General features: G+C 45.5%; 1 protein-coding gene across 39 annotated transcripts in view; it reads left to right on the forward strand.

Moving 5' to 3' along the window:
• The window catches only part of Ppp6r2 (protein phosphatase 6, regulatory subunit 2), a 75,565-nt gene that overhangs the window by 39,335 nt on the left and 13,122 nt on the right, over positions 1-23,108 (forward strand). For 11 of the 39 annotated variants that reach the window (XR_003951439.1, XR_003951440.1, XR_003951441.1 and 8 more), the window contains 8 exons: positions 2,234-2,476; positions 5,878-6,064; positions 8,281-8,418; positions 11,568-11,717; positions 14,344-14,456; positions 14,820-14,933; positions 17,718-17,844; positions 19,025-19,177. Coding sequence is in view for 34 of the 39 variants with exons in the window: in XM_006521405.3 (XP_006521468.1) it covers positions 2,250-2,476; positions 5,878-6,064; positions 8,281-8,418; positions 11,568-11,717; positions 14,344-14,456; positions 14,820-14,933; positions 17,718-17,844; positions 19,025-19,177 (1,209 nt within the window). In the remaining 5 variants the exon portion in view is untranslated. Of the gene's footprint in view, positions 1-2,233; positions 2,477-5,855; positions 6,065-8,280; positions 8,419-11,567; positions 12,484-14,343; positions 14,457-14,819; positions 14,934-17,717; positions 17,845-18,453; positions 18,543-19,024; positions 19,178-23,108 lie in introns of those variants that run through there. The other 28 variants (XM_006521406.2, XM_030248766.1, XM_030248765.1 and 25 more) reach the window with 13 other exon arrangements.

Genomic DNA, 23,108 nt, shown 5'->3' on the forward strand with positions numbered 1-23,108 from the left:
GTATCTTTCTATCTTTTAAAATGAAGAATCTCCATTTTGTTTGTTTTTGGAGACAGGGTATCTCTGAGTAACAGTCTTGGCTGTCCTGGAACTCGAGCTGTAGACCAGGCTGGCCTTGAACTCACAGAGCTCTCCCTGTCTCAGACTCCCTAGTGCTTGAATCAAAGGCGTGCTTCACTACTGCTCGGCTATAAATAATGTTTAGTATGTTTATGAACTGCCAAGCTTTGCTTTTTTTTTAAGCACTTTGTCATATTATCTTTTGTTATTGATTTGAGATAGTCTCACCATGAGGGTCTGACTGGTCTGGAACTCCTTATGTTGATCAGGCTGGCCTTGAACTCACAGCAATCCACCTGCCTTTGCCTCCCAAGTGCTGGGATTAAAGACATGCACTACTGAGTCTGGAGAATATTACATTTATTTATATTTCTCTCTCTCTCTCTCTCTCTCTCTCTCTCTCTCTCTCTCTCTCTCTCAAATGCATGCTTTGATTTGCATGTGGCTATCAGAGGACAACTTATGGGAATGGCCCTCTCCTTTTACCATATGAGGTCCAGGGATTAAACTCACATTGTCTTGTGTGGTGACAAGTGCCTTTAGTCACTCAGTCATCCTGCTCTGGCCTTTCCTTTGTAGCCTCCCTCCTGCCTCTGTAGTGCTGGGAAACAAACCTAAAGCCCCTTTATATGGCTTTACCACTGTGCTGTACTCCAAACACTGTCCTCTAGAATTTAACCTTGTAGACTTTTGATTAAACCTGTGATGTATATCATGTTAATTTGGGGTCTGACGTGAAGTAAGTATTGAACTTCAGGGTTTTTTTTTATGTATATTTTGTTTTCTGGCATAATATGTTGAAAAGACTTACATACTTTTCTTCATTTATTTGATTTTGTACATTTATTGAAGATCAACTGAATATATATTGGTATCAGAGGCTGCTGTGTCAGGGCTTCACTGGTAGCTCAGATTCACAAACAAATAAACAAACACATTTAAGAACTGCAGCCAGTCGAGCTGGAGAGATGGCTCAGCGGTTAAGAGCACTGAGACTGCTCTTCCAGAGGTCCTGAGTTCAACTCCCAGTAACCGTATGTGTGCAGTGGCCACACAGGTCAGAAAATGGCATTATATGGAGTCTGGAGTTACAGACTGTTGTGAGTGATGGTTTGGGTACTAGAAACCGATCCTCAGATCCTTTGAGTCAAGAGCCAGGACTCTTAACTACTGAGCTATCTCTTTAGCCACAGTCTTTTAGATTTTTTAAAGTAAAAATACTAAGTAAGATAAGCCCCTCAGGTTTTATCATAGGTTTGTAAATAACTTCCTATGACATTAAAAGAGTGGTCATTTAGACCAGTGACATGGCTTGCTGGGTTAGGGCCGTGGGACCCACATGATGGAAAGTAAGAACTGACTCCCCCAAGTTGTCCTCTGACCTCTACACATGTGTGCTTTACTGTGTGAGTGTGTGCATGTATGTACACATACACACAAATACATATAAAAATAATTTAAAAGATCTGTCATTTGAAGATAAGCTTTCTCTTTGTTGAAGATGAAGCTTCATGTTTTCTTTTTGTTATCAGAACAGTGAAACCTGTTAGCTAACTTGCTGCGGCCTGCACACTGACAGTGAGCCTCCCTGGGACAGACAGCTCAAGCTGGAAGGAGGGTTGGGGAGGCAGAGGAAGGGCCGGGCTAGTGGTGATCTTCCCATTGCTGTGGCAAGACTTCATGCACAGTTTGTATGCATGCGAAAGAGATGGTTGTCTCCTGGGTAGCCCTCGACAGTATTCAGCAAGATTGCCACAGTAAACTGAGGGGCTAGATGGCAGATGACCACAGAAAATGACAGGATCAAGCAATGTGCTGTCTTTTGTTTGGCTTGCTACATGTAGCCTCTGAGACTATTCCAGGAACACATGTCCAGTGTTCACTCAGGAGGGATTAGACACTGGGAGGATGGGTTCCTATCCTTTTCAGGGCGGGGAGACATTCCTGGTGCTGGTACTTGGGAGACAGATGTGTGGGCCTCACAGAGCCATGAGCAAAGTGAGAGCCCCTAGGGACTCAAGCACTGTAGTGGGGGAGAAGGTAGGTCAGATAAGGGGCACAGAGGAAAGGACCCCAGGGTTGCTTGTGTGTGTGTTGGGGATGAGCCCCTTGGACTTTGGGTACATCATGGCTGAGGGTGGGACGAGCGAGCTGCTTTTGTCCTTGTTTGCAGCTCTGCGACCGCCATCATGTTCTGGAAATTTGACTTGAACACCACGTCCCACGTTGACAAGCTCCTGGACAAGGAACATGTGACCCTGCAGGAGCTGATGGATGAAGATGACATCTTGCAGGAGTGTAAGGCCCAGAACCAGAAGCTGCTGGACTTCCTGTGCAGGCAGCAGTGCATGGAGGAGCTGGTGAACCTCATCACACAGGACCCACCCCAGGACATGGAAGAGAAGGTCCGATTCAAGTATGTACTGAGGCTGTTAGCGAGGCTGTGGTTAGTGTCTCAGGACAGCTGGAGCCAGGCTATCACCTCATGAGACATGAGGAGGCTATTGTACAGTTGGTTGGTTGGTTGTGCGCTGTAAGAGTTCTGAGTCTCTTGTATAAATGTTTTCTCATTCCGAGTTGTAAATGAGTTTATATTAAGTTGGCCTGTGTTGGGGCAATTGAGAGACACTGCTGAAAGGCCCCATGATCAATAGATAAATAGGTTCCTGAGACTGCAGAGCTGTGCCACGTCATTAGAGTTGGCAGGTGCATTAGAGGTTTGATGTCTGACTTCTGAGCCCCAGGAAATGTTTCCTTTTAGGCTGTTTAGTTAAGAGGAGGATGTTGTTTTCATTAGTGGCACTAAACCTTTAGAAATTTTTCCTAGAATGTTTTACTTCCAGTTTGAGCAGGATGTTGGGAGGTGACAAAAGGGAGGGGACAGTGTCATCACAGAATGGAGCTTTGAGGAAGTACAGTCTGAATTGGGAGGGCAGCAAGAAGTCAGGCCACACCTTCAGGCCAAGGTTTGGCTTCCTAAATAGGCCGCATGGTCCATAGTGTTTCTGGGAACAGTTAAGGACATCTAACACAGCAGACAGATGTGGGTGCGTATGAGGAAGTCCACTGTACACAGGTATGGTAGGAAGGTCTTAGAGTAGGATCAGTAGGTCATGATGCATGGTTGTCAGTCCTTCCAGCCCCCCAGCCTATGACACAAAGACTCGCTGTGTTCACATACTGGTCTGACTTTCACAGCCTCCCATGCCTGGCAGCTTCACATTTTTAAATGTTTTAACAATTAAGAGAGAGGACTTTGTTACACATGCTCAGGTCTTTTGGGTGTCATTGGCATGCCGCACTAATCCATATACAGTCAGAGTCCAGTCACAAAAGAGACTCACAAAAATATCTTTAATTTGTCCCTTCACAACAAATCTTGCCTGACATTTGTCCTTTGGAAGAAGGGCAGGCCTGGATTTTGAGGCAGCCTGTGGGGGGCTGTCAGTACTTTCTCCAGGGTAGTCAGTCTGTCTCTGACAGGGGAAATCACGTGATAGGAAGAGCAGAGGCCTGCTGTCAAATGAGCCATGGCTTCATGGAGAGGGTAACCATAGCTGGAGGCTGTCATGGTCTCAGTATCAACTATTCACAGCCTACCTGCATCTTACTTCCATGTGTCTCCCAGTTTAGATGACACATCAGAACAAAGTGACAGGGGAGGGGATATTTAAGGGGCCAAGAGAGAGATTCTCAGAACAGCACTAATGACTCGGGAGCCTTGCAGAGTCAGAGTCAGAAATTACCAATGCATGAGTGCTAAGGTGAGGCAGAGAAGGCCATGAGGAAGCGCATGGCTCTCGGGAGCCCCATACATGGTCAGCAGGTGGACGGCTGTGTGCTCATCGTAACATACATATGTATATGGTGTACGCATGCCTGGAGCCCTCTGGAGCTGTGTAACTTAAACCCTTACCTTCATGCTCCATGAGCACCTGAGGTTGTGCTTGGTCTACTACAGTGTGTTTCCCTCTTCTTTCCTTCTTCCTACCCATGCCTGGTATGTGGTCATGTGACTTACTTCAGGGTCTCCTGCATGCCAGACACTAGGAGGGCACTGTACTACAACGGCTTCTGCAGCCAGATGCTCTTCTTACCTTTAACTCAGCACACTTGAATAGGAGCAGAATAGGACCAGGCTAGCCTGGTCTACACAGTAAGTTCCAGACAGCCAGGGCTATGTAGAGAGATCCTGTTCTCTGTGTAGACAAGATGACTTCCCTGGGCTCTGAAAATGTTTCAAAATGCTGTCTGTAGTTTGCTTCATTGCCTCAGGATCAAGCAATGTGCTGTCTTTTGTTTGGCTTGCTACATGTAGCAAGGATTTGAGCTCCTGTGCTGCCCCAGTGGGTTGTGTCTTGTGGGGTCCTTTGGAGCATCACTGTGGCCCTCACTGCAGCTGACCTGGCCCTCTTCCTGCTCTCACTGGGCTCCCTGTCCTCAGTGGCCATGTGTTACCCCTACACTAAACGCTTGTGCAGGGTTACAGCAACCCCATGAGGTGGGGCCCTGGCTGCCCCACTTCACAGACAAGGCCAGAGAGGTTAGCCAGAAAGAAGTAATCCCAGAACTGACTTAATCCGTAGGTCCCGCCCACACGCAGCCTGTGGGGCCTGAACGCTGACCATTCTGTTGTCCTGTCCAAAGGCCTGCTGTTTTGTAGTCCTGCTGGGCCTCTGTGACTGACAGACCCTTTTTGGCTCTGAAGGCTGCTCCCTTCTTGCAGGCTGAGAAGGAGTGTCTACATCACATAGCCAGTGGAGAGCTCTTTGTCTCTGGGGCATTGATTGTCTTCTGTCCTATGTAGACCAGCTGCTAACAAGAAAGCCTGGAATCACACATACTGGGCTAAGGGTTACTTTGTTGTCATTTTTATCAAATGAAAAGTATACTTGTACAAACTAGCATTTCTTAAGAGTAAATTGCTTGCTTGGAGTCTCACAGCAGATGCTGTTCATAGCTGCAGGCATTTTTCTTGAGTTTAGAACAGTGTGGGCCTTTGCTTACTGATTTGAAGGCACAGAGAGGAGAGAGAGGAGCAATTTTCCAAGGATGCCTGGGACTCAGCCTCACTGCAAGTGGGGAGATAAGCATGGCCTACAGAGAGAATCCAGGAGAAAGAGGAGTTTTGTTTAGGTCTGGTCTGGTAGGTAGTACACACTTAATTACAGAGCTTGGGAGGTAAGAGCAGGAGGAGGAGGAGGCCTCAGGGTCAGCCTTGGGACATAATGAATTTATGGCCAGTCCAGACTACAGGAAATTGTGCTTGTTTGCTTGTTTGTTTGTTTGTTTGTTTGTTTGTTTGTTTTTTAAAATAATGTTATTTACAGAAGAGAAGTAGAGTCAGAAAAAAAATGTAGAATATCAGAGTATAGGATATATGGAACCCATAAAAGATGGATTATAAACTTGGAAGTTCCAATAGTTAGAGATTCAAGTTGTCTCGTGCCATGTTCACTCTGTTCTGAGGTCTGTTCAGTAATTTGCTCTTTTCACGTGGGTCTGCTTCCTCTTGCTTTGAAAAATGTGTTTATTTTGGATTATGTGTGTGCGTGTGTCTAAATGAGAGTGTGCCGTTCTCATGGATGCCTGGAAACAAGATGTGAGAGCCCCTCGAGGATGTAGGTGGTTCAGCCACCCGACATGGACACTGGGAACTGAACTCAGGTCCTCAGGAAGAGCAGGACATACTCTTAACCACGGAGATAGAGCTCCAGCCCTGACGTGTCTGCTCCTAAGCATCAGTTTACTTAAACAGTTTCCTGAGAGTTGGAGAAGTCTAATTTCACATCCAGTACTTGGACTGTGCCCTTTTAGATACCCAAACACAGCCTGTGAGCTTCTGACTTGTGATGTGCCACAGATCAGCGACAGACTAGGCGAGGACGAGAGTCTGCTGAACCTTCTCTATGACTTCCTGGACCAGGAGCCGCCACTCAACCCTCTGCTTGCCAGTTTTTTCAGCAAGACCATTGGCAATCTTATTGCAAGGAAAACTGAACAGGTAATGATGTGTGAAGACAAATGTATTGGACAACCACTATTGATACTGTGCAACTATTACCAGGCTCCTGGGACAGCACTTTGTTAGTTTAACAGAACACAGATGAACAGTATGGGTGGCTGATATGTGAACTGTAGTGTAAGTTGCGTGGCTTTCCACAGATGTTTCTGGTAACCAGCTCTGGAGTAAGCAACACTTGTTGCCCTCCCTGGGTGCTTTGCAAGCCCCAGACCAGGCATGAACATGAGGGCCTATGACATGCCCTCACTGTGGAGGGATTTGAGACATCTGCATTTTGGGGTCTTTGTGAGTAGCATGGCTGTGTGTCCAGAACAGTGATTGCTTTAAAGCAAAGATAATGTTAGAATCAGGCTTTTGTGGGTAAAGAAACTCCTATTTCCCATGTACCACTGTCCTTCCCTGGTCTTGTTTAACCTTGTGTGAGTGTAGCTGTGCGTGGGGAGTGAAACGGCAGTCCGTGCCTCCTGCAGGGATCAGTGTCCGTCTCATCCCCTCACTTACCAGTCCCCAGTGGATAATTTCAGCACACAGCTTAGATGTCTTGTTTAATGTTCTACTATGTGTTTAAGTTATAAGGACTTTTCTCTTTTTAATACTGGTAGGTATTATTATATTCCTAAAATACTGGCAGTAATTTTTTTGGTCTCATACAACAAAACTATATTTTGTCTATGTCTTGAATCCTGGGACTGTGGAGGGCTGTTTCATCTCACATTGTTTTGAAACAGCAGAGATGAAGAGTGATAGTGCTGTGTGTGTGCGCACGCGCGCAAGTATGCATGTATGTGTATGAGTATCTGTGTGTCTGTGTGCATGTGTCTGTGTGTCTGTCTCTGTGTGTATGTGTGTGCATATCCCGTTCTCACTTGTATGTGCAGTGTTGGGGCATTACTGGAGGGAAAGCAAGCAATTGCCCTAGGAGAAGAAAGGTGCTGTGGGGTCTTCATTTTGAGTTTCAGAGACTGGGTGTGTGAATCTCCTCATTTACTGTACACTGATCATATTCTTTTGCCACTTTAGATTTTCTTTACAATTTTACTATCTCATATATCCCCCTTTCTTCCTTTATCTGGTGCTTTCTGCATTAGAGCAATAGGAAATGAGCTCCTTAACACATTTCACTGCCAGGTGGTGGTGGGTGCAGCAGCGCACACCTTTAGGAGGCAGAGGCAAGTAGATCTGTGAGTTTGAGGCCAGCCTGCTCTACAGAGTGAGTTCTAGTACAGCCATGGCTACACAGAGAAACGAAAAGAAAAAAAATATTGTGCAGACAAACATGTCACATTTATGTGGAATTCAAGTAAGAAATAAGCATATAGGCTCTGCACTCCCTCAGTAGCGAGCAGATGGGTGTGAGTTCTCAGATAACAGTACCATTCTGAGTACTACAAGTTGCTTTTCTAATATACACATAAGTCTTGTGTGTCTTTTGTTATAGAAATACCTGCTTCATTTTGACAGTTCCTTGTATGGCTCTACCAAAATTGCTCTGGAAAATTTGGTCATCAGTCACCAGGAGATGGCCTATTCCTAGGGTTAGCTGTGGTAGACAGGCCAGAAGAGGGCGTCAGATATCATTACAGGTGGTTGTGAGCCACCATGTGGTTGCTGGGAATTGAACTCAGGACCTCTGGAAGAACAGCCAGTGTTCTTAACCTCTGAGCCATCTCTCTACCCTGGGAGGACAACTTTTAAGACAGGTTCTCTCTGTGCAGTCCTAGAACAATGGCTCTCATCTCCCAGCACTTCTTTCTATGCCTTTGCCGGGCAAACCTAAGCTAGCACATGCCCAGTGGTGATTCTGCAGTAATTCGCACTGTTGTCCAGTTAGCAGCAGTGCTGCCCTGTGCTTGCCTGTCTGGGGAGGGATGTTTTTCACATAGCCTTTCCTTGGTCTTTCTGTCATTTCTTCTCGGTATACTTGAAATTTAATGATTTTTCTGATGTGAGGGGTTGTTTTTGTTTTTGTTTTTCTTTGGTTTTTGAGACAGGGTTTCTCTGTGTAGCCCTGGCTGTCCTGGAACTCACTTTGTAGACCTGGCTGGCCTCAAACTCAGAAATCCACCTGCCTCTGCCTCCCGTGTGCTGGGATTAAAGGCGTGCACCACTACGCCCGGCTGGTGTGAGCTTTTAAGGGAGTGTCCCTCCCTGTCAGGGGCCAGCCCTGTTTCTTTCTCAGGAGTGTTTGATTGCAGGTGATCATGTTCCTGAAGAAGAAGGAGAAATTCATCAGCCAGCTCCTGAAGCACATAGGCACCTCAGCTCTCATGGACCTGCTGCTGCGCCTGGTCAGCTGTGTGGAGCCAGTTGGTCTCCGGCAGGAGGTCCTACATGTGAGTGCCAGGGCGTGAGTGTCAATGTGTGGGAGGGTGTACCAGGCCAGGCTCCCTGGGTTAGGAGCACCAGATACCCAGCCTTGGGCTTTTCACCCAGTCCCTCGGCACCACTTGCTTATGTCTGTATTTTTATTCTGCTTAGGCCACTTAGAAGCAAAGGTAGAGGTTCCTTCTCCCCAGCATACGGCCCCTTGCTAGCTCCAGAAACAAAAGTGCTCTTTCCTGCCTTTCCCTCACCCAGGCCTTAGAGCCAATTCATACTGAGCTGTGTGCTCCAAACCTAGGTGCTGCCTGGAGGTCAGGAAGGGTCCATCTCTCAGTCTGGAGTGTGGGTAGCTGTGCTGCTAGGAAGGATGTTGTAGCAGTCCCTGGGAAGAAGAACAGGACGCCCAGCCTGGAGGGTGAGGTTTTGCTGCTATGCAAGGCTTTGCTTGTTCCCCATTTGGAAGTAAAACAAAATAAAGTTAGACCTTTGTCCATTTTCTCCCTCTGAGAAGCAAGAGTCATTTAAATGGCTGTTCTCAGTGGGCATGGTGATTGAAGTCGGTAACCCCAACAACCGGGAGGCAGAGCTCCAGGCCACCAAGGGCTACGAAGTGAAACCTTGTCTCAAAAGCAAATTAAAGATGTGATAATGGTTTTTGTTTTATTATAGTTTATGTTATATCTTGTTATCTCTTAGAAACCTGTTCTTTTCTAATGAGAGACCCAAAGGAAGTGGATCCAGTGTGAGGGGAAGGTGGGGAGGAGCTGGGGGAAACAGAAGAAGGGGAAACTGTAATCAGGATATATTGTATTAAGAAAGAACCTGTTTTTGGTGAAAGGGGAAAAATAAATAAAAGATAAAATAAAGTGGTAGTTGTTCTAACTCTTAGGCTCATAACTTTCCTTACGGCATTATAGAGAGAATCAGAATGCACCTTAGCTATTAATAAGTCTTGGTGAAAGCTAACTTACTTACTTTTCTATTGTTGGTTTAAAACACTGTATTAGTCAGCGGTTACTAGAGTAACAGAACTTACAGAATGTGTATATATGGGATTTATTAGAGTGATTTACAGGCTGTAGTCCAGCTAATCCAGCAACGGCTGCCTATGGATGGAAGGGCCAGGAGTCCAGTAGCAGCTCAGTCCACAAGGCTGGGAGTCTCAGCTGGTCTTCACTATACACTGGGGTCCTGAAGAAGTAGGCTCTAATGGCAGGGAAAGGGAGTTGACTTGCTAGTAAGGAGAGAGCAAGCAGACAAAGCAAGTAAGCGTCTTTCTTCCGTATCCTTTATGGAAGCTTCCAGCAGGAGGTGTGGATTGAAAGACTAAAGGTGGATCTTCCCACCTAAAAGCTCTGTATTAAAGGTGTCTTCTCATCGCAAAGATCCAGATTAGAAATAGATCTTCCCACTTCAAATTAAGTTTAAAAAAATCTCATAGGTGTGATCCATTTTTTTTTTTAGGATTACATTGACAACCAAAAATAATCATTACAAATACCATGACCAAGGCAATTCCTTTCCTCTCCTCTCCTCTCCTCTCCTCTCCTCTCCTCTCCTCTCCTCTCCTCTCCTCTCCTCTCCTCTCCTCTCCTCTCCTCTCCTCTCCTCTCCTCTCCTTTCCTTTCCTTTCCACGTCTCTTCTCTTCTATTTGTTTTTTTTGAGACAGTGTTTCTCTGTGTGTAGTCCTGGCTGTCCTAGAACTTGCTCTGTAGACCAGACAGGGATCCACCTATCTTTAAATTGCCATTGACCATGGCAATTTAAAAGAAATTTAAAATTTAAAATTGGGATTTTTGGTTCTAGAGGGTTAGAGTCTATGGTGTTAGAACAAAGGCATGGTGGTGGGGCCAGCTGAGAGCACACATCTTGAACCACAAGTAGGAGTACACTGGGGATGGCAAGAGTATTTCAAAACCTCGAACCCACTTCCAATAATACATCCTCTTTGAAGGCCTCCTAATCCTTTACAAACAGTTCCGTCAACTGAGGACCAAGTATTCAAACATCGAATCCTGTGAAGTCCATTCTCATTGAAACCTCCATGGAAGACCACCCAGCTTTTGCCTTTCACCTCTCACGGCAGCACTCACACTGTAAAGCGTCCCTGCAGGGCCAGCATCTTGTCTTTGCATGAGGACTCTGAGGTGCAGAGCACAGGGGTAGAATCAGCCTGCAGGGGATGCTGTGGCCTGACAATCTCACTGAGTCTTCATTGCTTTGACCCTGAAAAGTGTCAGCGTCAGCCATTACAGTATTCCTACAGGTACACCAGGGACTTTGCGTTCCTCCAGCTCCTAGGAAGGCCCTGATGCTACAGAGCTGAGGGTTGTCTCATTTTCATACCCAGCTGGCCCCTGGACTGCATTCTTTCCTTTTTTTTTTTTCTCTTTTTTTTATTAGGTATTTTCCTCGTTTACATTTCCAATGCTATCCCAAAAGTCCCCCATACCCACCCTCCCAATCCCCTACCCACCCACTCCCCCTTTTTGACCCTGGCGTTCCCCTGTACTGGGGCATATAAAGTTTGCGTGTCCAATGGGCCTCTCTTTCCAGTGATGGCCGACTAGGCCATCTTCTGATACATATGCAGCTAGAGACAAGAGCTCCGGGGTACTGGTTAGTTCATAATGTTGTTCCACCTATAGGGTTGCAGTTCCCTTTAGCTCCTTGGATACTTTCTCTAGCTCCTCCATTGGGGGCCCTGTGATCCATCCAATAGCTGACTATGAGCATCCACTTCTGTGTTTGCTAGGCCCCGGCATAGTCTCACAAGAGACAGCTATACCAGGATCCTTTCAGCAAAATCTTGCTGGTGTATGCAATGGTGTCAGCATTTGGAAGCTGATTATGGGATGGATCCCTGGATATGGCAATCACTAGATGGTGACTGCATTCTTTTCATTCTGTACTCTAGGTTTCGTAAACCCTGTGTCCTGAAAGCAGAGAAAGTGTGCACTGTTTAAGACAGGTGGAAAGTATCTCAGCCATTCCCAAAGTTTACTGTGTCATTTTGGTTCTTTCTGGGACATGCATGTCAGACAGGCATGCCAGAGTCTATTCCAGGAGACCTGGGCACAGGAGTTTCTGCTGTACCAAAGGACTTGTTTCCATTCGCTTAGATGAGCAGATACTGAACTGGACTTTCCCCCCTTTTAGTGGCTGAATGAAGAGAAAATCATCCAGAGAATTGTGGCATTGATCCATCCCCACCAGGATGAAGATGTGAGTGCGATGCTCACAGAGCCCACCTTCTTACACGGACACACCCACCCAGGCTCTTGGAAAACATGCTGCTGTGTGAAGGGGGCAAGTCACTCCTTTCCTTTGAAGAGGACCATTAGATACTTTCTTTAACCAAATGCTAATGTCTGGGTAATTTTGTTTTTACTGAAAACAAATGTTGGACAGGCATGATGGTGCATGTCTTTATTCCCAACCCTTGGGTAGCACAGGTAGGCAGTAAGACCTTGCCTCCAAAACAGTTATTTATAAATAAAAAAAATAAGTAAATAAGTAAATACGTAAATATATAAAATAAATCTAGTATATAGTATGCATACATATATCTACATACTTATATACATACAAATTATTTCACATAAGCATATAATTAAGTAGTTGTAACAGGGTTGCATGGCTGAATGACCGATCACCCAGTAGCTGAGTTGTCAGTAACAAGTACCCTTTATCTTTATCAGTATCGGTTTCTCTGGTCAGGAATCTGGCCATGGTCTGTTGGCTTCTCTGCTCAGGGTCTCTCGTAAGATTACAGTCATTCCAGGACTCAGCCGAAAGAAGATCCACTTTCACTGGTGGCTCAGCACATTCAATTCCGTCGAGGCTTTTAGTCCTGGTAACCCCTCAGGCGGGTGCAGTGTGGGCTTCTGAGTGGACAACAGGGCTCACACCAAGCTAGCTAGCTTTGAGAAGTGAGCTGGACTCACACCAGACTTCTATAAATTCAGCTCAGAAATGATGGCCCTCCTTCAGCCTTCTTAGTGCTGCGACCCTTTAACACAGTTTTCATGTTGTGGCGACCCTCAACTATAAAATTACTACTGCTTCAGAACCTGATTTTGCTGCTGTTATGAGTCGTGATATGCGGGATCGTGTCATCTCAACCCACAGGCTGAGAACCACTGCTCTAATGCATTCTGTCCAAGTCTAGGGTTCATTCAAGGACATGGACTTACAAGGGCATGAATACCAGGAAGGGTTAATTAGGGTTCTTCTGGAAACTTCCCAGAAGCATGTAAGACAGTCACAGAAAGAAAACCTAACTGCCACTCAGTGTCTCCCACTGAGCTCACTATACAAGCCCACTTCTGATGCAGGTGAGCAGTAAGGCTTCTCACCCTCAGGCCAAGCAGTCAGTTCTCAGAGAACACCAGCCAGACACCCTGGAGTTCAGGTCATTCCTGACACTTGCTGGGTACTAGGAGACTACAGATTGGAGGGCTTAGTCCCCAAGACCACCCCAACTGTGCTGCCTTACATCTGTGCTTTTGGCTGACACTGGATCCTCTATACACTCTTCAAGATTTCTGGTTTAATATAAAGAACATTATAAATGATGCCTATGAATATGAAGAGGTGCACAGTATAATGTATGGAAGGATGGGTGTGGAGCGTCCCTGTCTTTTCCACGTGTATTTTTCTGCAGGAATCTTCATGTGGTTTGCTATTCAGAAACTCCCTCAATCCAGTCTTTATGAGGTAGTTTGTTTGTTTGTTTATTTATTTATAGACTTGATTGCACAGGATTATTACTAATAGACTTTAGGAGAAAAACCCAATAAGACCTGTCTGGTCAGATGTGCAGCATTACCCATTCCAGGTCATGGGGCAGGAGCCCTCTGGGATGAGGAGGATATTATAATCTACTGTCAGAGTGGACCGTGAGCCCAGAACTGTGGACATAGGCCAAAAAATATATGTCAGCATGTCATAGGTGACACAAGTTTTCAGCCATCTTCATCCTTCCTATAGAAATCACTGCTGAGGGTTTGAGTTTTATCCTACGCATTCTAAATATTCACACACAGATACACTGCCATCAGTGAACATTTGACAGGTGGATACTGACATCAGTACTTGACACGTGTCCGAAGGCCTCAGTGCTGCCTGACCATCCTGTTTTGGCCTCTGTCCACCCAATGAGCACACTAGACGGCGGGGAAAGGAATTGTTGAAGACTAGAGGATTTCCTATAGTAGTGTTCCAAAAGGTAGAGCCTGCCATGAAATGAGTGTTATAGAGTGACTAGCCTGTCTCTGGTCCTGAAGGCAATTATGGCCAAAGAGCCAACCTGGCTACCTTCATTTTCCCTGAAAGCCTTGCGAGTTTTTTTTTAATCTTAGTTTTTTTTTTAATTTTTAAAAAATTTTACTGTGTTTATGTGACATTACAAAGATCAAGCTGTCTCTCTCGTGATTACTCTCCTCTCCACCCACTCATGTTCTCTCGAGCACACATCTGAGCTGGGGGTGGGGCTCAGCACTCGCGTCCTAGGAATGTTGAGTTCTCCAGGGTCTCTTGTTTCTTTCAGTGACTTATCCTGCTTTCCCAAGCCCACAGGACTCACTGTAAATAACAGTAACTGTCTAATACTGCATTTAACATGCAGAATAAGATGGTTATGTATTCAGTACATTTTAGAATATGAATCAAAGGTATAAAATAGACACAAAGTATATAACATACTTGGCTATTTTGGGTCTCATTTTTAATTCCTGGGATGTGTTTAGTATGTCTTTTAAAAAAATCTAGCAGGATCCATATCTTGATGATGGGCAAAGCAGACACACACTACTTTCAAATGAACCATTTCAGGAATCTTTATAGAAAACCGGCTCAGGAAATTCATTAGCTGGATTGACGTGGCTGATGGGTGTGTTTTGCTGAGGGGAGCCTGTTTCCCTTGTCTTTTCAGAGGCAGTCAAATGCTTCTCAGGCACTCTGTGACATCATCAGGCTGGGCAGAGACCAGGGCAGTCAGCTGCAGGAGACTGTGGAGCCAGACCCCCTCCTCATAACATTGGAGTCGTGAGTGATAGTGGGTCATGATAATGGTGGGCCTCAGTCTGGATTATGGACATGTCTTGGAGCCTGTTTTGAATACAGGAGATGACACTGCCATCACTAATTCAGAACTGGACTAACTCCTCAGGTTCAGAGCCCAGGAAGGGCTATCAATCACTAGAAGCCCTGGTGGTCCAGGGAGTTGGAACTAGTGGGCTTGTGTGTTATGCAAGCTTGGAGTACTTGGCTTTGAACCTGAACAAAGCCAGAATGAAGGCCTCACCTGGCTCAGGGTGCTGTGGTAGCCTCTGGGGAAGACAGTGTCCTTGAATTATGTATGTATGTCTGCTCTGCCAGGAGTGAGTGACCTCTGCATGTGCCCAACAGGCAGGACTGTGTGGAGCAGCTTCTGAAGAACATGTTTGATGGGGATCAGACGGAGAGCTGCCTGGTCAGTGGGATGCAGGTGCTGCTTGCCTTGCTGGAGCCAAGGCGTGTTGGGTGAGCCTTTTCTTTGAAAAAGCAACATACACTGTTCTTAGGCCAGAGGACATGGGTATCTAGGAAGAGCCAGGACATGCTGTTTTTAATTTTTGGTTATACAAGTTACAATGTGGCTAGATACCCTGGTTGAAAGGTCTCCTTTGTAGCTGTATCGAGGTCTGAGGTCCTCTTCGACCCTCACTAGCAGGCATAGTTTCACCCTAGCCTGGTGGCACTCAGCTGCTGCCAGTTTGTAACATGCTTATAGATGAGTATGGAATACATGTGGTTTTCTCTAGGTACTGCTTTGGCCAGTATGCACAATGCATGAGTGTGTGTGCATGTGTACCCCCTATAGGGAGGGCTTCTACTCCAGCATGTAGCTGCTTGCTCTCTATATGTTTATCTCCCATGCTAGAAAAGGAAGCACGCTGTGTTCATCTTTGCTAAGTGTTCAATAAGACACTTTGTTTCTGGGATGTCCTTCACTTCTTTGGTTTTTGTTGTTATTTTTTGAGATAGGGTTTTTCTGTGTAGCCCTAGCTGTCCTGAAACTCTTTGTAGACCAGGCTGGCCTCAAAAGGCACTGGCTAAGATGTATTTATTTCTGTACATGAATGTTTGCCTGTGTGTGAATGTATGCACACTATGTGGGTGCAGTGCCTGAGGAGGCCAGAAGAGGACAAGAGCTTCCCAGAACCTGAGTTACAGGTGGTTATGTGCAGCCATGAGGGTGTTGTCAACCAAACCTAGTAAGTGCTCTTAACCACTGAGCCATTTCTCCAGGCCCTCACTGTCCTTCACTGCTTTTTCATCCATCAGTTGCTATTTGAATACCTAGCATGGAGTCCTAAGAGACAAAGACAAGCAAAATATGGCCCCCTTACATCCAGTGTTCCTGTCTGTTCCAAAAGATGGTACAGGTTCTACTCAGTGTGGAAAGTCTGTGTGGGCCTGGAAGATAGAGTCCTGTGGTCAGGGAGGTTTTCTCTGAGAGTCCCCATTTAGTCAAAGATAATTCCTGACTAGAAGAAGATCCCAGTAGGAGCAAAAGCATAGAGCCATCCTATGGGTAAGGGGCTGTGAGGCTTAAAGATCTACACTGTTCTCAGGATTGCTATTGGAAGCCAGTTGAATCAGGAACCATAAAGGGACAGTTCTAAGACAGGAGAGGGCAGGAGACAGGAGTTGGTATAGAAAGCTGAATCTGTTTGAGAATTCAAGTGGTCTTAGGATCCAAGTTTAAATTCTGGAAAGTGAAGCTTTCTTTGGGGCTCAGGCTGGCCCTGGGATCTCAGCAGGTTAGATGTGGTCACAGCCACTTAAACAAAGACAGCCTGTGAGCCACAGATGAGAGAACAGATGTGGGGAGTCAGCAGCAGCAGAGCTTCTTTGCCCCGGACCCCATGGAAGGGTGACCGTGCCACACAGGAGGTGATGGGTGGGGATCTTGAGATTGCTAGGCACTGAGCTCCCAGCCTCCCTCTCAGTGGGCCTTGAAGCTCCATCAGTAGATGAAGGTTCTCCGCAGCCAGTGGACCGTGTTGAAAATGATGGATGCTCCAATTCTCCTTCAAGGCACTTGCCTTATGACCACATGTTGAGAAGAACTTCATTATCTCCTGGTGCTGACCTTGTTGTGCTTTTAAACACAAGGTTATGTTTAAAGTGACAAGAGATTGGGTAAATCATTTTCTAGAATACCTCAGTCCATCAGTATTAGTGCATTGCCTAAAAATGAGTAGCTATTTTCTCTACTTAAGCAACTAGAATTTTAATTTCTTTAACAAATCCAAGCCACCTAGGCCACCTTTGAAAGCCAAACTCAGCACTAAATGTGAAAATAGTGAGAGAATAGTGTAAAATTTAGAAATCCAGAACTAGAACCAGGTATGGCGGGCCATGCCTTTAATTGTACTAGTGAGGGGGGGTGGGGGGGTGGGGTTTAGGCTGGCCAAGGGCTACTAAGATCCTCTTTCATTTTTTTTTTTTTTTTTTTTTTTTTTTTTTTTTTTTTTTTTGGTTTTTTGAGACAGGGTTTCTCTGTATAGCCCTGGCTGTCCTGGAACTCACTTTGTAGACCAGGCTGGCCTCGAACTCAAGAGATCCACCTGCCTCTTCCTCCCGAGTGCTGGGATTAAAGGCGCGAGCCACCACGCCCGGCCTCTTTCAATTTTTTAAAGAAAAAGGCAAAATAGAAATAGTCCACTACTTGTCTTTAATTTTTTTATTCTCTCATACATCACACCTACATCTCATAATCACCCCGTCCTCTCCTCCCAGCTCCTCTCCCACCTCTCCTCTCTCCCAAATCCTCTGCTTCCATTCAAAAAAATAGTTTCCTTTAAAAAGAGAGAGAAAGAGAGGGGAGACCTCCCAGGGATATGAACAAAACATGGCATAAAAAGTTACAGTTGTTAAGTAAAGGATACTCTCTTTAATTTGTAGGATTTTCTGCATTGATTTTGTTTTATTTTGATTAATTGGAAATATATTTAAATATATATCAAAGGAATTTTTTTAAAAGGCAAAAAAACTATGTGGCCAGTCTGTCTCCTGTTTTTCACTTGAGGACTGGGGACCCCTGGTGGGATTAAGGGGACAGCAAGGCATCAAGTCCTGTGCCCCTTTGTGGTCTTGGATGGCTAAGGGGCCAAGAGTATGCCAGTCAGCAAGTGGTGTGAAGAAGTCTCGAGTAATGTTCCTTTTCAGACATGGTTTTGGGAAGATGCTTAATAGAACATTGACAAAATGAATGGGGTATGCACGGGACACAGCACTCTGCCACGCCTTTATTCACAGAACAGAAGGCTTGGTGGACTCCTTTTCTCAGGGACTGGAAAGGTCACACTCCGTCAGCAGCAGCATCCTTCGTGGCATCGAGCCATGGCTGAAGAATTTCCATCAGCTCCTCCTCAACCCACCAAAGGTAAACAGAGCAGTTAGAGGTGTGGGGTGGCATGGTGTAGAGGACAGGACAGAGTATGGAAAACAGTGTGCTTTGATGTTGCCCTTCGAGGTGCTAGCTGGAAAACCACTGGGCAGATGTTAAAATAGACTATTAGCTAGAAATAGCCAAGTTGCCTCCACTAGGAGAGGCCTGGGCATGGGCATGGCAGAACCCCCTGAACTAAGCATGAGGTCACCTGGCCTCTTGGTCAGGGGCGTGACTCGCCAAGGGTGGCTCCTGGAGGCTGAGCTCCCAGGGGAACTTTCTGTTCAGTCGACAGCTCAGGGGAGTTCTTGGGTTAGGCCAAGGACGGTAAAATTCACAAAGGTCCTCAGCTGCCTCCTGCCCTCCAGCCTCACATTACTGTCCTTCCCCACACACAGTTCCAGCCTTTTTCCTGGTACACCCATACTTACTGACTTATTTATTGTCTTGTCCCCCCACTAATACGTAAGGATTCATGGAGGCAAGAACTCTGTTTTGCCAAACACAGATGGATCAGAAAATACCTGAATCCAATAGAATGAAGCAAACCTGGGGCCATGAGATGGCTGAGCAGGCAAAATGCTTTCTGTGCAGGCCTCATGACCTGACCTTGCTTCCTGGGAATCGTATAAAGATGAAAGGAGAAGATCAAGTCCACAGAGTTGCCTTCTGACCTTCACACCTGTACTGTGGTATACATGTGCCCAGGAGTGTGCAGACACATGCCCATAGTACACTCACAAGCAGATACATAATATATACACATGATAACTGTTTTTAAAACTTGGGGGCTTCACTTAGCATCTCTTAGCTCAGAATCCTCCTAAGAATTCCTTGGGCATACACAGACAAGCACCATGTCCAGGGCTCCAGCCCTTAGTTGGATCAGCTTGCTTCAGATTGGTACTGCTAGCTCCATCATGAACACTGGACACATTTCATATGCCATAGTACTGCTCCTTTGGCCTAGTGGGCCTGAATAACAGTCCAGGAGCCTTATCTACTCCCTTTGGTCCTGAGGGGACAAAGTGGGTCCTTCATCTTTTGGATTCTGTCACTTCTCGTAGGAAGCCCTGTCTTGATCATACCCCATTCTCTTTAGGCCAGGCATATCATAGGTGAGTGCCCCTGTTGGTTACAAGACTCCAGCTGGGTGTGTCTTCTATGTTTGCAGAAAAAAGCAATCCTGACCACTATTGGTGTGTTAGAGGAGCCCCTGGGGAATGCTCGTCTTCATGGTGCACGCCTCATGGCTGCACTGCTGCACACAAACACACCTGGCATCAACCAGGAGCTCTGCCGGCTCAACACCATGGACTTACTGCTGGTGAGTCAGCGCTGTGGCGAGTTCTGCCTGTTTGTATGTGGCCTGCATAGTCTGCAGTTGAACATGGAGATGAGTCCATCAGGGCAGGCACTTTAGCATCTGGACAAAAAGACATGCCAAGGGGAGGTGCCAGTATGGAGGACTTGATCATGGATCTCTGGTAGAGCAACACAGAGATGTACCTCAGTCTTAGGCTCATAGTATCCTGCCAGAGGCTCTTCCCAATGGCAGAGGATGGGTGGTCTTGGTTTCTCTTAAGTCACAGTATCTTGAGAGGTGAATATCCATGAGTACTAGGCCAGCCTGGTCTACATAGTGAACACCAGGATAGCCAGAGCAACATAGTGAAATCCTGCCTCAAACAAAACAATAAATAAATAAGCGAAAGATAGATAGATAGATAGATAGATAGATAGATAGATAGATAGATAGATAGATAGATAAAAAACAGAAGGGTCCTGAGTGAGAAGGGTCCTGAGAGAGAAGGTCTTTATCTTCTAAAATAGTCATCCTTATAGTTCTTGTTAAAACCAGTAGATGAATGGTCAGAAGCTATCCAGTGGCTGTAGATTACTGATCTTACCGTGTTCTTTACCGCCCTGGAGCAGCAGGTCTGATAAAAGATGGAATGGACTTTTGAAGACACAGTTACAGTTAGGTGGCAGCAGCCTTGAGGGCTAGGCAGGATTCTCCAGAAGATGCTGTATGCTTGGAGTCAGTGTCGGTAGCCAGGGTTCACGGGTCATGGAGTCGAGGGTAGAAAGGAATACTTCTGCTCACTATCACCCACTGGGAACGTTTCTCTGACCTGTTCTGGCTAGAACTTTTGGCTTCAGAGTAGGGAATGCTTCTGCCAGGAGCCACAACAAATGTTCCATTGAGCTGGAAGCTTAGATTTGCCCCTGGCCACTTTGAGCTTCGGACACCCTTAAGTCAGCAGGCTAAGAACAGAAATGACAGTGACAGGAGGGTGATTGATCCAGGTCACCATGGGGGAAGCTGGGTTGCTTCCCTACAACGGAGGTAAGAAGGATCATGGCTGGAGTGCCAGAGATCCTTTAGAGCATCTCTTAGTACTACCGTGTCCTGTGACTTAAAATCAATGGGAAATGCAACAACCTAATCCAGGCAGGATAAGAAAAGGTATGAACCCATCAGAAATGAAGGTATGGGCCACTCCTCCAGGAAAGGAGCTAAGACCTGCTGAGGTGCTTGCAGAGGGTGAAGGACATACAGGAGGGGTAGTAGAGAAAGGTTGTAGCCGGACCTTTGGCTACTCTGTGGATAGTAGTTAGGACAGACTAAAGGACAGGGGCCGTGGGTGAAATCATTCGACTACTTCCTGCTGATTAGGGGCATAGAATTCCTTGGGGCAAGTTTGATCTTCGACACCAGGATATCTAGTATCTTCTTTTTGTCTCTATGTGTACGACTGCTATATGAATGACTACTTGACTAACTGCAACCAGCAGCATCCAACCACCAACTAGCCAGCTAACCCCTTCTACCAAGACCCTGGCATTTTATTCATTCATTCATTCATTCATTCATTCATTCATTCATTCATTCAATGTATATGAGTACACTGTAGCTGTACAGACGGTTGTTTCATGTGGTTGTTGGGAATTGAATTTTTAGGACCTCTGCTTGCTCCGGCCAGCCCTGCTTGCTCTGGTCGGCCCCACTCTCTCAGTCCCTGCTCACTCTGGCCCAAAGATTTATTTATTATTATGCACAAGTACACTGTAGCTGTCTTCAGACACCCCAGAAGAGGGCGTCAGATCTCGTTACGGGTGGTTGTGAGCCACCATGTGGTTGCTGGGCTTTGAACTCAGGAAGGACCTTCAGAGGAGCAGTCAGTGCTCTTACTGCTGAGCCATTTCGCCAGCCCGAGACTCTGGCATTTATATATGTCCAACAGTCCAAAGCAGCCCCACACCTGGGATTAAAATGAAACACATTCTTAAAATATTTCTATGGGTTTTTTTTTTAAAAGAAGCCAAATTTCTCACTATAGAAGGTAGTTAGAAATATCAACTAAGGCCACATGGCCAGTTACAGAAATAAGGATTATAATTGACATAATTGCTTCTGCCATATTTTATAAGAATGTGTTTGTATAGATATTTGTGTTTTCTTTCCTCTGTTTCTTTATCATACAGTGTAACATCAATTAAGAGAATATCAGTGGTTTTTCCATTTGTTTAAATAGATCTTCTTTGGGACTAAGGGTATATAGCTTAGTGACAGAGTTCTTAGATAATGTACAAAGCCCTGTTCACACTAGAGATGGCTCAGTGGTTTAGAGCATTGGTTATTCTTCCAGAGGACCTGATAGGTGGCTTACAACCATCTATAACTCTAGGCCCAGAAAATCTGATACCCACTTCTGGCTTCCAAGGACATATGTGTAAAACAAACACCTGTAGAAATTAAAAAAAAAAACAACAACAACAAAAAACAAAGAAAGCATAACCCAGCAAAACCCTGCAATTCCTAATGTCAAAAATAAATAATTACATGAATCTGGTCTTCAGTTCTGTCAGCGTGTTTTGTAGATTTGTTTGTTTGTTTGTTTGATTGGGTTTTTTTTGTTTTGTTTTGTTTTTTAAGACAGGGTTTCTCTGTGTAGCCCTGGCTGTCCTGGAACTCACTCTGTAGACCAGGCTGGCCTCGAATTCAGAAATCCACCTGCCTCTGCCTTCCTAGTACTGGGATTAAAGGCCTGCGCTACCATGCCCGGCTCTGTTTTGTAGTTTTGAGTACACTGGATTTTTTGGTTTTTTGTTTTGTTGGTTTGTTTGTTTGCCTCGTTAGCTTACTCTCAAGGACTTTATTCTTTTGAATGTTACCGTGCCTTACATCTAAGGATTGGCTTCCTTTTCCAGCTGGTTATTGCTCCTGTGTAGAAATGCAATTTTGTGTGTGTGTGTTGACTTTGCATCCTACAATATTAGTGAATTATAAATAATTTCTTACCTCTAATAGTTTATGTGAAATCTTTAGATTTTTTTTCTCTTTGAGATGGGGTATCACTATGTAGCCTTAGATGGCCTGGAACTTGCTATGTAGATCATGCTGGCCTAGAACTGCAGAGACCTGCCTGCCTCTGCCTCCCAAGGGCTAGGATTAACAGTGTGCAGCAGTGCACAATCAGAAAGGGATTGTGGGGTTTTTTGTTTGTTTGTTTTGTTTTGTTTTGAGATGTATATCAAACAGATAATTTCTTAGCTTGATGTAACCTTTGGTATAAAGAAGGGGCCCAGACTTATACCCCACTTCTCTACCTAGCACACACCCTTTTGTGTGTAGCTGGGTCTGGGACTGTCTTCTGCCCTCTGTTTACTCAGGACTGCTGTAACCACACCCCTCCCTCCCTTCCCCGTATGTGGGACACAACTGTAGTGGGAAGGTCAGGAGCTGCGGCCTCAGGGTGCCTTCCCTGCTCTCCTGCTTTGGTCTGGAAAAGGCTTTGTGGTAGACAGGGTATCTTTAATTCTTTGTATTCCAGAGGAGACCCTGGACTGCTCCTTGCCTAGACTTTGTCAGTGATAATCCAGCCATACTGCAGTCTCTTGTTCCTATGGAGGAGACGTATGTGGCTCGCTCAGCCTGGGTTTAGCATGCTCGGGTTACTGCTTAGAGACAAAGTAATGAAGGAAAATGCCAGTGCCTAGAGTTGAGTAATAATTTCAAAACTACTGTGTAGTAAGATATATAAAGTGTAGAGTATAAATTTTATAGGAAAATAAAGACACCATAAAAGAAAAAAATACTCCAAATTATTTAAGCTTCTAACTTAAAGAACAAAGAATAAATCCACAGAAAGTAGAAGGCAGTTACTTGGATGAGAGGGAGGTCATTGAGACACACAGAGTAGCAAGCAAGAGGGCGTCGGTCAGCCCCAGCACACCAGTAACTTGTGAAATTA

Source organism: Mus musculus, chromosome 15 (genome assembly GCF_000001635.26).
Source record: "Mus musculus strain C57BL/6J chromosome 15, GRCm38.p6 C57BL/6J".
In the NCBI taxonomy this organism is placed as follows: domain Eukaryota; kingdom Metazoa; phylum Chordata; class Mammalia; order Rodentia; family Muridae; genus Mus; species Mus musculus.